A 13,685-nucleotide genomic window follows, 5' to 3' on the forward strand; every position below is an offset into this window, starting at 1 on the left:
TGAAGAAAAACGCTGGCTATAGAGTCAAATAATTGATTTCAAGGGACAAGTTTTTTAAAAAACCACCACTATTCACTGGAAGTGGAGGTGTCAGGAAATATGTGGACTTGAGCCTCAGTGCTTTGGGTCTAATTTCAATCATTATTTCAACTTGTTTGAAGGTCACTGAGCTATTGTAGGTTTATGCTGGTATAAACCTTAAAGTAATTAACTTTGCTGCCCAGGTAAATTTTAAATCCTACTTGATTTAAATTGATAGCATTCACATGAAAGATAGGATGTGAAAGAGTATTTATGTATTCTTTATTCCATATATTTTTATTACAATGTGTCAATATATCATAATCTGTTGGGCTCCTATTTTGCGGTCAGACATATTTTGTTAGATCACCTTTTTCTAATGCTGATGGTATTATTTTTTGTTAGCCAAACTACAGGTTTAATTCCACATGCAGTTTAATTCCATGTGTTGTCATGCGCGTTATCCTTTCATCGGCACTCTTGATAGCTAGGGAATGTCCCGTACGCGGTGGCGGCTTCGGGCAGGCTGTTCAGCCTGGCTGTGGTGGGCTTTCCCTGGCACGCGTGGAAGCGTGGCCCAGGGCTGCTGCTTTCGGCGGTGCCCGACGTGGCAGTGCCCCTAGGACACAACCTCTGTGGGGTCCCCCCTCAGATGGACACCCATGTCCCATCTTTCCCATGCTTTCTGTACACGTCCCCCGGAGGCAGCTTACAAGTAAGGGCTGGGTCTCCCTGCATCTCCCCAGAGACAGGCTGGGGGAGAGACGACCCCCTCCGCTCAGGGGTGGGCAGGAGGCGGCGCGGCCGCGCTGCGGAGTCGGCTGCCCCCACCGGCCCCGCTGTCAGGAGCCCTCCCTCTCGCCCCGCCGCGGCTCCCCCGCGAGCGCGGAGGGTCGTTGCGGCTTGCTGGTGTGTCTGAGCAGGATCCGCCTGCTTGGCGACCCACACCCCGGGGCTGGGGGAGGGAAGGGGAGCGAGCACCGCGTCCCGCGGCGCCCTCCTCGCCCCTTCCGCCCCGGAGAGGGTGGCCCGCTCTGAGGCGGGGCTCCCATTTGCCTTCGCCGTTACCTCTGCTCGGGGCTCGGGACTCCCTTCAGCGAGCAAAGGGGGCCCGGGAGGGGGCCGGCTGCCTGCCTTGGAGAGCCCCTGGGCGGGGAGGGGGGCTGGCCGCGGCCGCCGCTTGGTCCGGCCGGCGGGACCACGTCAGCTCCCTCAGCCGCCGCGAGGAGCCTCCCTCAGAGGCCGGCGGGGCCGAGATGGGCGACCCCAAGTGACTGCAGCCCCCGACCCCAGTCCCTGGGACAGAGGTGCCCGGGGAGGGAAGATGGGGCCCCGCTGCTCGCCGCGACGGGCGGCCTGTCCCTGCCGGCCCTCAGAGGCACGGCGCGGGCACCTCCTCTCAGCCCCCCTCGGCCTCCCTGAGCGCCGTGGGCCGGTCGCCACCCCCACCACCCCCCCCCGAGAAGGGAGAAACCGTCTGCCGGACAGACGTGGCAAGCAACCCCGCCAGCTTTCCCCTCAGCTGGGTGCGCGGGTAGCCGGCGGGAAGGGGAGCGCCCATCCTCCTTCCTGCGCCGCAGAGCCGCCGTGGGGCTCTGTTTAACGGGCCGGGAGGCGGGGAGTGCTCCGGACGGCCGGCTGCCGGGACACCCCAGGCTTCCCCCTCACACATGCACACAGCCCGAGCGGCCGCGAAACCGAGAGGAGGAACCGGCGGCTCTCTGCCCGCGCCCTGGCCGGGGGAGATCTCCCTGGGGAGAGCAAACCGCCGGGACGCGAACGGGCTCTGTCGCGGTCGGCTGCGAACAGGCTGATGGGGCTGTCGCTGCCCCCTGCTCGACGCGGGGAGCCGAGCGACCACGTTGGCCACCAGCGGGGAAATGCGAGGGGCAAGGGACCGGGGTGACAGGCTGCCCGCACCCTGTGCTGGAGCGGCCGGGCGCCTCCGGGACCTCTGGTGAGGGAGCCCTCGGTTGCGGTGGGACGGCGGGGAGGACTTGGGCAGAGGGTCCAGCCTCCTCCCGGCTCCCCTGGCCGCTTCCCCGCCGCGATCCGAGCGGGGCGGGAGGCTCCGCAGGCCCTGGACAGCTCCTGCTTTGAAAGGCCTCGGAGCGCCCTCCCGGCCGCTGCCAGCCGGCCGCCCGGCGAGGCTCCCGGCCGCGCAGCCCAGAAAAGCAGGGCGAGGGGCGGGGGACGTCTGAAAAAAAAAAAAGAAGAAAAGAAAAAAAAATCAGACGACGAGTCAGATTTTCCCTCCGAAAGCCTCAAAGTGTCCACGTCCTCAAAGCATGGAACCAATTTAACGTCGCCGCCTCCCTCGCTCCCCCTCCGCCCCCTCCCCCGTCGACCCCGCGCCCCCTCCGCCCCGCGGCCGCCGCTGCCAAGGCTGCCGCGGCGGGCCGGAGACACGGGGCACGTGACGGCCTGGGAGCCGCGCGGGCCCCGCGGCCGCCGCGCGCCCATTGGCTGCGCCGCCGCCGGTGACTCGCAGCCCCGGGACCCTCCTGCGGTATAAATAAGGCGGACCGGGGCTTGATTAATTTAGCATCCCGGGCAGCAGGTTTCTGCTAAGTTTGGAGTTACTCCTCAAGACTGTATGCCTGCGTCCCATAGGTAATAGCTAACCCACCGACCAGGGACTCTGCACCACAAGGAGTCTGCATGTCTTGCAACTAGACATGCTCAGCTTTGTGGATACACGGATTTTGTTGCTGCTTGCAGTAACTTCATACCTAGCAACAGGCCAACGTAAGTGCTTTTAGCTTGTTTGTGGCATGGGTGGTGTCAGGGGGTGGCTGTCCTACTCTGCGCTCTATCCAGACGTCTTCCCTACGGATGGTAGTCTGCGGGGAGCTGCAGCTTCCCAAGCTACAGAGACCATCTCATAAAACTGCCACCTCCGTCCCAGATCAGAATCTAGCTTCTTTTTTTTTCCCTCAGAAATAGAAAGGGATGGCAAAAGGCCAACGAGATCCCCCCCCCCCCCCCCAAACAAAAAAAAAAAAAAAAGAAAGAAAGACGGGATCGTATCCAAAGGAGAATGCAAAGCCCTAATTCAAGATGCTTAAGGGCTAGGAGGAGAGTGTTTGCGGCGAGCGGAAGAATCCCGGCTGCACCCAGACTGCGCTTTTGTGAGACTTCAGGCGCGCTTTCCGAAGCGGGGGAGCCGGGAGGAGCGCGGAGCGGCGGCTCACCCCTTCCCTCCGAGGGGAGGGCGTGCGGGCGGCGGGCAGCTCGGTGCGGGACCCCGCGGCCGCGCTCCGCCGCGCACGGCGGCGCCCCCTGGAGGCGGAGCGGAGCCGCTGCGGCGCGCCGTGCTGCTGGGCGCCCTCCGACCCAGCCCGGCGGGGGAAAGCTGTTCGGGGCTCCCCGGGTGGCTCCCCGCACACTGAGCCCGCCCTCCCGGGGGTCTCCGGAGCGGGAAAGACCGTACGAGGCAGGAGGAGGAAGGCAGGGAAGGCATATTGCTTAGGTCTAGTGCGAAAAGGGAATGGGGCTCCCCGAGGGTGCAGCGCAGCTCTCCGCCACTCGCTGGCAAGAGGATTTGGTCTCCCCGCGTCGCTGAGGGGGAAGCGCAGCTCCCCATACACACACTGCGGTGGGGGAGAAACGCGCACCGCGCACTTGGCGGGGGAGAAGCGGAGCCTTCCTCCTGCCTCCCTGCTGGGCAGCATCCTGTGAAGTCCCCCCTTAGCCCCTCGCCGCCGTTCCTCTGCAGGACTGGCTTTGACCTGGGGTTTGGGCGCTTTCTCAGGCGGAGGAGGGAGGGAGCAGCCGTGCGCTGCCCGCTCCTGGCGCTCGGAGCCCCCGGGAAGGTGCCCCTCGCGCCCCGCCCGCCGCCGGCTGCGCCCCGTCTCGCCCGTGCCGGCCGCTGCCAGCAGCGAGGCGTGGGGTGGCGGCGGGGCGGCGAGGAAGCCGCGGCGGTGGGCGGCACGGTGGCCGTGCCCCGGCGGAGGCCCGAGGGCCCGCTGAGGACTGTCCCGGCTCACCGCTGCCGCCCCCCCCGGGGTCATTCCACACACCCCCACACACACACCCCCCCCCCCCTCGGTGACGGGCAGCGGTAGCAGCGCCTTCGCGCTTCGGAGCGGTTCCGCTGTACCGCCCGCCCCCGCTTTTCCCGAAATAAGAAAGTGTAGTCGCCAGTGTCAGCATCACCTGAGGACAGTAATACTCTTAATTTTACCTTTAGTTAGTACAGGCAATCGGTGTTCTGCCGCGGTATCTCAGTGCTTTATGGTGGTCAGCACTTCAGTATTGTTACCTTTTTGCTGGACTGCATGAACCGTCTGAATTTAGTGTGATCATACATTGCCAAAGTGACACTTCGTGGAAAAACACCCAACAACCTGTTAGTTAGTAAGAATGTCAAATTGCTGGCATTAAAGTGTGATGTGAGGCGTTTTTACCAGGGTAAGTTTCAGCCAAAATAGATCTTTAATTGCTTGAAATTCAGAAAACAGATTTTTGAAAATTACTGTCTCCAGCTAATTAACAAGAGCATACTTAGTAGTAAAAAACAGAGAGAGGAAGTTGTTTGTTATTTGGTGTTTAATAGGTTCAAACTGTTCTCTGTTACATGCTATGACATTTTACAGGAAATTGTGGAAATAGGTATGTTTTGCTAGAACCATTCCATACCAACCATACTTGAAAAGTAAGATGGGGCCATTTATATTAAAATTTAAGATTACTCCTACAATTTACTATCTTCACATGTGTCGGTCTGTCTGGGTTTATTCATCTGTTGCATGCACACATATGTGAAAATATATATGTGCATTTTTTTCCATGGAGATTTGTTTAAGCATATTTAGAGCAGACTTATAGAAGATACCTGCCTGTTTACTGTATCAACCATATCACTTGTTTTAATTTCATTAGCAAGTCTGTTTTGAATTTGAAATACACAGCAATCTCACCTGTGAGACTTTACAGTTTAAGATAATCACCTTAAAAGTAAGAATTACATTAAGAAAATGTTTCTTGCATTAAGAAAACTAACAAAATTGCATTTTCATTTAAAAGCATTGAATTGAAATGTGAAAGTTGTAAAGTAACTGAATCCATGCTCTAATTATCTCTTTTCTTTCTTTCCCTTCTTTTTTCCAGATGTGAGTGAGGTCAGTATAATTATTTTTTATCTAATATGTAATACTCAACTTCAACTAGCAGGCTAGAATTCTTTTTCATGGCAGTGTTATTTACTATCGTTAATTCCCAAGATGGTCATGGAAATACACCGATTAAATCCTGAAAGGACTGCCTGAAAAGGTACCCACCCCAATTTCTGAAGTGGGACGGCCTTTTTAAGAGACTGCCTTCATAAGTGTAAAGACCATGAAGAGAAAGTAACGGAGCAGTGGTGTTTGGACATTATACCTGGCAGTTTGGATTGGAGATGATTGTACTTTAAAGCCAGTCTTCCAGTCTAAATTTCATTGCACAGAAGGATTATGAAAAAACTCAGGTGTGACTTTTTTTATGCCAGTTTTTTAGGCTGTAATAGGAATAAACTTGTCAGTCTTCAACAGAATGTTCTAATATAATTACATGTATCTTTACTATATAATAAACTCCTAGCCTTCATAGTAATTTAAAACCATAGGGCATACTTAAATATACTGTACTGAGAAAAATTATAGTTATGTAAGAATATGAGTCTAAGTCTGTACATTATTTTAGTTTAAAATATTGGGAGAAATTGTATCTTTTTTTTAATTCTCTTCTTTATTTTTTCCAGGCATCTGCAGGGCGGAAGGTAAGCATTTTTATTTTTGTTGTGTGGAAATGGAGATTATATCAGATATTCTTAGGCAGATTAATATTTTGTTGAATATTGGATGAAAGGAAAACTGACTACATTCATTATTTCCAATGTTCCCTGAGAATAGCAGTAGCGCTGAGATGAGAAGGAAGTAAAAAGGAGGGAACAATGGGTGCAACAACTTAACACCAGGGTAAATTCAAATACTGGATTTAAGCTGCTTTGCCCCAGAGCAGAACTAAGCCTGCCAACAACTAAACTGCATCAAAGTAGCTTTCTTGTTCAACCGGAGTTCCTTTGGAAAGATTTACATGAATTGAACAGTACAGCAATATCCATACAGGTCTAAAAGGCTAAACAGATTCTGTTTTATTTCTAAAAGTCACTACTGTTAAATTAGAGCCAGTTATTCATTAGCAACTAAAACTAATTTTGAAAGTACTTCTGTGGACTGTGCAGTGATACTTTTAACTGATGCAGTAATGACAGTGACTAATCTATTTCCAGTAGCTTATTGTGGAAAAAGAATATTCTGTCTGTGGAAAACAGCTATCGGACCTGTATGTGCAGTCTTCTTTCCCTTTTTCATGTACACTAATTATTTTCAATGTATCTGTTTCCTTGTATCATCCTGGAAAATTTCTGTGGTAACTCATTAAGTTTTATTTTCTCCCAGCAGGGCCCTAGAGGAGACAAAGGGCCACGGGGAGAAAGGGTAAGGAATTAGATTGACGTTCATTTGTTTGTGATCTTTGAACAACAGTTGTTGGAAGACCAGTAGGAAAAAAATAAGCTTAGGCATTGATGTGAGATTAAATGAATGTACCTGTAGAAGCTTGCGTATACAATTTCATTAAAAAGAAACCAAGTTATCTATGTACCAAATTCTACCCCAGCAATATCTCACCAACCTCATGATGGTCATTGTGCCTGAGCAGATGTGGTGGAGTTCAGACGGCAGCCTAGCACTCCAAGTGATGGTTTGAAAGACTTTTTTCCAATTGCCTACAGTGGAAATAGTGCATGAAAATGCAGAAGGGAAAGTTGACATATAAAGATGTAGTCTTTAAACAATATCTTACATGGATAAGGTCTTTACATCAAATAGACAAAGCTAGCTTTGAGGATCGTTCATTATCTGTGCCTCCAAAGATGACTTTAAAAAGATCTCTTCTTGGCAGCTAGGCATTTGTCATCTACAACCTATTAGTCAAAGTGGATGTTGTACTGTTAAAGACTACTGTAAAAATAACCATAAATAAGGACAGTTGAATAATTTAAATGTAATGTTCATTCATATTGCTGATACCTGCTTTTCTGATTTGATTCTACATCATTGCTGCTTTTTGTAAAGTAGTATTCTGAAATTAACATCCTTATCTGAGCAGTGTGTAGTTATAACATTTTGTATCTTCTGAAAATTAAAAAGCCATAGTATGGATTAGTAGCTCTCGAAGATTTCTTAGATCATGATATGCTGACGATCATAATGACAACTATTAGAAAGGGTATATTGATATGGTCAACTGGATATTTGTTTTAGGTTACCACTGACAAAATCTGTTTAATGAAATGAGATACATACTTTGTCCTGAAGGCAGCAAGCCTAATCCTGCTCCTTTAGAAATCCGTAAGACTTTTATTATGGATTTCATCTAGCACTGAACTGAGTCCAAAATACGGAACAAATTAAATACCTCACCTCGGTCGCCATGATGGCAAAACTTGACCAGCTTTGTGCATTGAGGATGAAAGAACATAAGGGTAAATGTTGCTGGACTGAACACACGTAATTTCAAGCTGTTGTAAAAGAAGTCATGATAATGGTAGCAGAGTGACAGTGTCAAAAACCTGTAGAAGAGCACTGTTTTATTGTCATTGAATTTGCAATTATACCAGCAAATAGTCTAGAGTGATTAAAATCTGGCCTTTGACTTACTCTAGATCTATGTTAGTTCATACCAGTAGGGCTGACCTCTGCCAGTGCTCAATTGGTCAAATTTTAGGCTCTCAATAACAGAGTCTAACAGGCTGTGGGGGTCCACATGGGTTGCTTGGGGTTCATGGGTCCAAAATTTAGTTGCTTAAAATGAAAATTCCCTATTTGGAGGTTATGCTTTGGTAGCATAGATCCAATATTGCCCCCATAAATCTTCTCAAATATGAAACTACAGTAAATATCTGATATGAGGTGTGGCAAGGCAATGTAAATTCAGGCTATGCTTATTTTCTGAAGTTAGACATTTATTGAAACTGCATACATAGCACTGCTGTAGTGTGTGCTGTAGGTGCCTGGTTGTTAATGAATTAATCACTTCAGAGATTTCTTTAGCACTTCTAATGTTCACTTTATAATCCACTTTTTGACTCCAGGGTCCACCAGGTCCACCAGGCAGAGATGGTGAAGACGGTCTACCAGGTCCTCCAGGCCCCCCTGGTCCTCCAGGTCTTGGCGGAGTAAGGCATTCAAACTTTCTATTACTGAAACTGATAATCTGTGCTTTGTGACATCCAAAGACTAAATGCCTATCTCCTGGAAAACACTGAAGTTACATTGGAGCATAGAGGAAACATTCTCTTGTGATCGGCATGAAATTCATGGTCCCAGTTCCAATGAAACTCTCCTTAGGATGTATATTTTCCACGGCAAATTTGGATTTTGTATTCAGTAGGGACTTATGCACAGAAGCAAATCAACCCTGTTAATTAGCATTAAATTTGTATTGCCATAATGTTTATGGATTAGGAATCAATTAAATGAAACCTGTGCCATTAAGCAGATGGGGAAATGAAACAGCACTTTGCGGTTGAGTTCAAGTGACAGCAGCTGTATTGGAACTAGCTGGAGAAGACTACCCTTAAGCTAAAAGTCCATACTCAAAAGTCAATACCTCTCTTCCTTTAGAATTTTTCATTTCTATTTGTATTCATGCTGTAGAACGTAAGTGGACTGTGTTGCATGCACACTTTCTGCAGAAGTGTCCATCATGTATTCTCTGAAGAACGTTGGCTTTAACTGTTTGCTGGACATTAGCTTGCATGGGGAGCATGAAGACACAGACAGTGTCATATTGAGCAAGTGTAGTAAATCCTCCTGCATGGAAGAATAGTCTTTTGCCTTCAATATGAATAGCAATAATTTATTTTCCTATTAGCAAACCCCAAACTGCTTTCATTAGTTTCTATTATTTTAATATGCTAATAAAACAAAACAAGCAAGAAAAGGATTTTCAATTGTATTATAAAGAGCTTTTTTCCATTTTAGTGAAGAGGGAAAATGTACTCCACAAAACTAGATATATATTTGCCTACAGGAATTATATTGATGAAAGATCAAAAATCCAGTGCAGTGTTTCTGAGACTGCATGCTCCTCAGAACTTTTTGAAGCTGAAGGGCCCACCTCATCTGATAATCAGTCAGGGCTGGTACATGAATTTTACTTCAGCAATGTGATGAAAAAATATGCATAACTTCTCCTACTGGAAATTAGGCAGAATGATTTGAGGATTTCAAGAAAGTTTTCAATTTCAAATGAGCATTGGGTTTACATTCTTAATTTTCAGTTCACACTATTGCAGTGCCTCTCTCTCACTACTCTGTAAATATTTGAGGCCATTGTGAGAAAGGGCCTTCCTAGTAAAATCAAATCTTTCCGGAAACAAGTGAATAGAAACGTATTTATGATAGGGCTATGTTTACTGAGTTTTACATAGACTGCTTTAATGTACCATATAGCAAGTCAGATGACATTTAGATGTAGAATGATAATTATCAACACTTTTTAAAGTAAAATTTTTGGTATTTTAATTTCAAACTTTTTATCACCTACAGAACTTTGCTGCTCAATATGATCCATCTAAAGCAGCTGACTTTGGCCCAGGACCTATGGTAGGTATACGATTTAGCACTTGATAACTTGCATAGACAATGTGTTTTGTATTTTCCTTTGAGTCTAATCCAGCTGGATTAATGCAAAGCATAGTTTTAAAATCAGTGTTTTGATCATATATCAAGTCAGACTGTAAACTCATCCTCTGATCTATGACAATGTGAAGTTTTGAGATACAGTGTTAGGACTTGAAATATGGTCTTGGGACTGTATCATTAACTTGAATATAGCACTACTGGGTCTTATGCTTTAATTGTGTCTGTTGACCACACTTTTATGAACCAGTGAATCTCATAATCTGATGTCAGATAACACATCTACTTTGATATAGTATTACTTTACCCCTATTGAGACAGAAGATTGTGTTTTAGGAATGAGATAAATTGTAAAGCTGCTCTCTAAAGCAGACATAAGTCTAGAAAGTAACTCAGTATCTCAGTTCCAGTTGGTGACCATTTTTCTCCCATGGCTGCACAACCCTTTTGCTATCCTTGGATTGCACAGGTTTGGTAGGAAATTGGCCACCACGTTTTGTTCTCAACAATTGAATGTTAGTAGTTGCTACTACAAGGCTATTCTGAGGAGGAATCTTTATCAGTTACTGTATACTATGTCCAAACGGGCATTTAAGGAGTCTGTTGCCTCTCCACATGGATTTCTAACCCTTCCTGATGTTAGCAGATATTTTCAGTGTACATAGATAGCAGAATATGGGTAAAATTCGCCACACGCTGACATCACAGACAATGCGTCTGATGGGTGAGCAGCAGGATGAAGGCTGCCCAGGATTCTTCTGGGTCAAGTGTTTGTTTCTATTCCTGAAAACAAAGTAATATTAAATTAATTTCTGAAAATATTTTGGCATCCATTTAGATACTAAATATAGGAAAATAGGAGTATCTTCAATCAAGTTCTGCTCTCATTGTCTGACAATAAATTAGAAAATGTAGATGAGGATTTATTTGGGGTGTCACAATTTCTAAGTTCCAATTTTTGGGTCAGTTAGGGTTCATCTGAAAGCAACAGCAGTAGAATATACCTACTGTGAGGAATTTTTAAGTTTTATAAAGAAAATGTGAGAGACTGGGAGGATAGAAAAGAAGGGAAAAACAATTATGGAATATAATTTGTGAAGAGATTCACAGGGTATATGTAGCACATATGATTCAGACTGTCCAGAAAAAGTTATTTTTCCTAGAATTACTGCATATTTTTATAGCCACAAGATTGCTTTAGCTTCCATAAGTAAATGCCTGTATTTAATATGCATTTATTCCCCTTAATAAAAAGTATTCAGTCTTATAGCAAAGCTACTGTAAGCCATTGAAAAGTAGGTCACGATTTTAATCTTCTAATGAGAAAATCTAAAGGAGTTCCTAAGAAGTTTTAAAACCAATTAAAAACATAATAATTTCTGTTGAAACATCTCATAAAACATTCGTTTGGACAATAGAAGCCTAAATCAAATTTCAGTTCAAAGTTGTTTGCTTGCTAAGTAAAGTTTAAGACAAATGTTAAGAAAGTGCAGTAATCTATGGAAATTTCCTTTTTAAAAGTGATTTTTGACCCTTTTTTTCCAAGAGGTATGTAAATTCTAAATTCAGTCAAGGAGAGTATCTTAGTGACTTATTTTGGAGGTGAAATGAAGATAATTTAATCAAAACCAGAAAACAATGAAATATTTAAATAGAAGTTGATCATTATTTGAAATAGATGTAGACGTAATATGTGTAAGAATTGTTTGATTTCTTTCCAAAATTATGTGTGAATCTCCTAGTTCATGGTAATACTGCCATTTATATACCTTTATTTTCCCTTTTACCTCTCTACCATTTTAATGATCTTTTTCTCCAGCATCTCTTCTTGAAAATCATGATAAAATTGACAGGCCAAAAATAGAACCTTTCTTATTGTGTTGTTATGACCCTTCTTTAAACTCTGGAAGTTCATGCACAGGAAGGGAGGGGGTACATAGAAGAATGAACCAGTGTACTTGCTAACAATGTACTTGCCAGAATAGATTAAGAAGCCTAATCACAAGGTTCCCAGCCATAATGGTATGTTCCTAATCATCTCACTGGATTCTGCACTGGTTAGAAGATCTGTTTGCACTTGGACTGCCTGTGCAAATTCATGCAGATCTCTTAACTTCCTCTAATTTGATTTAGACATTGCACACTGAAAATGGTAATGCTTACCAATATTTTAGGAATACTAGGAATTGGTGTTATAGATGAGTTTAGATAATGGTGATTTTTTTTTAAAGATTTTGTAATTTTTTCCCCCTAGGGTTTAATGGGACCTAGAGGCCCACCTGGAGCATCTGGACCCCCTGTAAGTACAGTCTCATCTCTCCTAATGACTAATTAACGTTGTCATACCTGTAAAATCACAAAACAGCTTGTTCAAACACTAACAAAATCTCCCTCTGCTTCTAGGGTCCTCCTGGTTTTCAAGGTGTTCCTGGTGAGCCTGGTGAACCTGGACAAACAGTAAGTACAGGTTTCACATACAGACACTGTTAGCATTAGAAATGGGTAGAAAAAAGTAGGCTAGTAATGCTTAGGCCCGTTTCTCCTACCCATATGCATGTCCTTGAATGTTTGAATTGGATATTCCTGCTTGATCCTATTGCAGAAGCAAAGCTGAACACTAAGATTCAGACTCCTTCAGACTGGAATCATAAAGTGCAAAGTCAGTTAGGATAGAAGGACCTTGCTTCAGTTCAGGCTCCAGCTATGCCCCAACTCAAGTCAGAAACCAGTGAAAAGACTTATCTGAAGAATGATGCTTTAAGTAATCTTCAATCTATTTTTAACAGGGTCCCCATGGTCCTCGTGGTCCCCCTGGTCCTCCAGGAAAGGCTGGTGAAGACGTAAGTGGTTATTAAATGTTTCTCATCTCTTCTGGGGCTGTGATTCAACTCTAACATTAAGTTATTGTTAAGCGAAGCATTCTATTGGTCATATTTTTTACATTGTTCTATAATATTGGATACAATAAATAAACCCCTGAAATAATTATTTTATAGCACAAGAGATGCTGTATGTTGGAAATGTACAGAAAAATGGGTAACTTCAAAACATCTCCAAATACAGTATTTAGTTTCCTGAACACAGGAAGAGGGAAACTTGAAAGCTAACAAGCTCTCTGTATTTATTGAAAAGAGAAACTTTGCCAGTGTCTTTTCTTTTTTTAATGGTTTATGTTGTTATTTTATAAAATGAGTTTTCCTTCTTAGTGCATTTTTACTGCATTTTTTAGGGTCACCCTGGCAAACCTGGAAGACCTGGTGAGAGAGGTGTTGCTGGCCCTCAGGTATGTAGCTATCTAATGTATACAATACAGAACAGTTCTCTTATCAATGAAACCTAACAACATTTCTGAATTGTACCACATTAACAGCCTAGCAATATTCCCTATATGGATTAACCCAATTTCAGTTCTTACCTTCAGGGATATCATGCAGTTATGTTTTTGTTTTGTGTTTTCCCCCCTTCAATAAAGCTAGTGTAATTAGTAACAGAAGTGACATAGTGAGAGTTATAAAGGACCAGGTGAGCAGGTACCTTGGCATAGAAAGCTAAAACAGCTGTGCTATCACATGTTAATGCATGAAATTTCTGAGATTCAGAACTGGAAAATCAGGTTGATTCCTGTTAGTCTTGGAACAAGTCTGGTCCTGGGAGGTTTGGGAATGGACTCTGTTCCTCACTTGAATGATCACGGCCCAAATCTACTCATTAATTTTACTGAAAGACTTACACTTTTTTTTTAACTGCAGTATATAATATAAGAGACAATCATTCATGCACTGTGTGTTTTTAGGGTGCTCGTGGTTTCCCTGGAACTCCTGGTCTGCCTGGCTTTAAAGGAATTAGGGTGAGTATATACATACTTTTTCCCTGAATAGTTAAGACTGACAACACTTCAGCACACTGAAAACACCTGGAAATCCCCTCAAATTTAAGACTATGTATTCTAAGTGCATGAACCTCTTTGAAGTT

The 13,685-nt window shown here is 44.8% G+C and overlaps 1 protein-coding gene across 1 annotated transcript in view; it reads left to right on the top strand.

The window, feature by feature from the left end:
• Positions 1–2,583: 2,583 nt before the first annotated feature.
• COL1A2 (collagen type I alpha 2 chain) overlaps positions 2,584–13,685 on the top strand; it is a 43,262-nt gene continuing 32,160 nt past the window's right edge. The window contains exons 1-11 of the mRNA XM_059818265.1: positions 2,584–2,769; positions 5,134–5,144; positions 5,765–5,782; positions 6,468–6,503; positions 8,162–8,245; positions 9,621–9,677; positions 11,968–12,012; positions 12,117–12,170; positions 12,500–12,553; positions 12,943–12,996; positions 13,507–13,560. Of these exons, the coding sequence (XP_059674248.1) occupies positions 2,700–2,769; positions 5,134–5,144; positions 5,765–5,782; positions 6,468–6,503; positions 8,162–8,245; positions 9,621–9,677; positions 11,968–12,012; positions 12,117–12,170; positions 12,500–12,553; positions 12,943–12,996; positions 13,507–13,560 (537 nt within the window). The 5' untranslated portion in view covers positions 2,584–2,699. The remainder of the gene's footprint in view (positions 2,770–5,133; positions 5,145–5,764; positions 5,783–6,467; positions 6,504–8,161; positions 8,246–9,620; positions 9,678–11,967; positions 12,013–12,116; positions 12,171–12,499; positions 12,554–12,942; positions 12,997–13,506; positions 13,561–13,685) is intronic.

The sequence above is a fragment of the Gavia stellata genome, chromosome 6 (genome assembly GCF_030936135.1).
Source record: "Gavia stellata isolate bGavSte3 chromosome 6, bGavSte3.hap2, whole genome shotgun sequence".
NCBI lineage: Eukaryota > Metazoa > Chordata > Aves > Gaviiformes > Gaviidae > Gavia > Gavia stellata.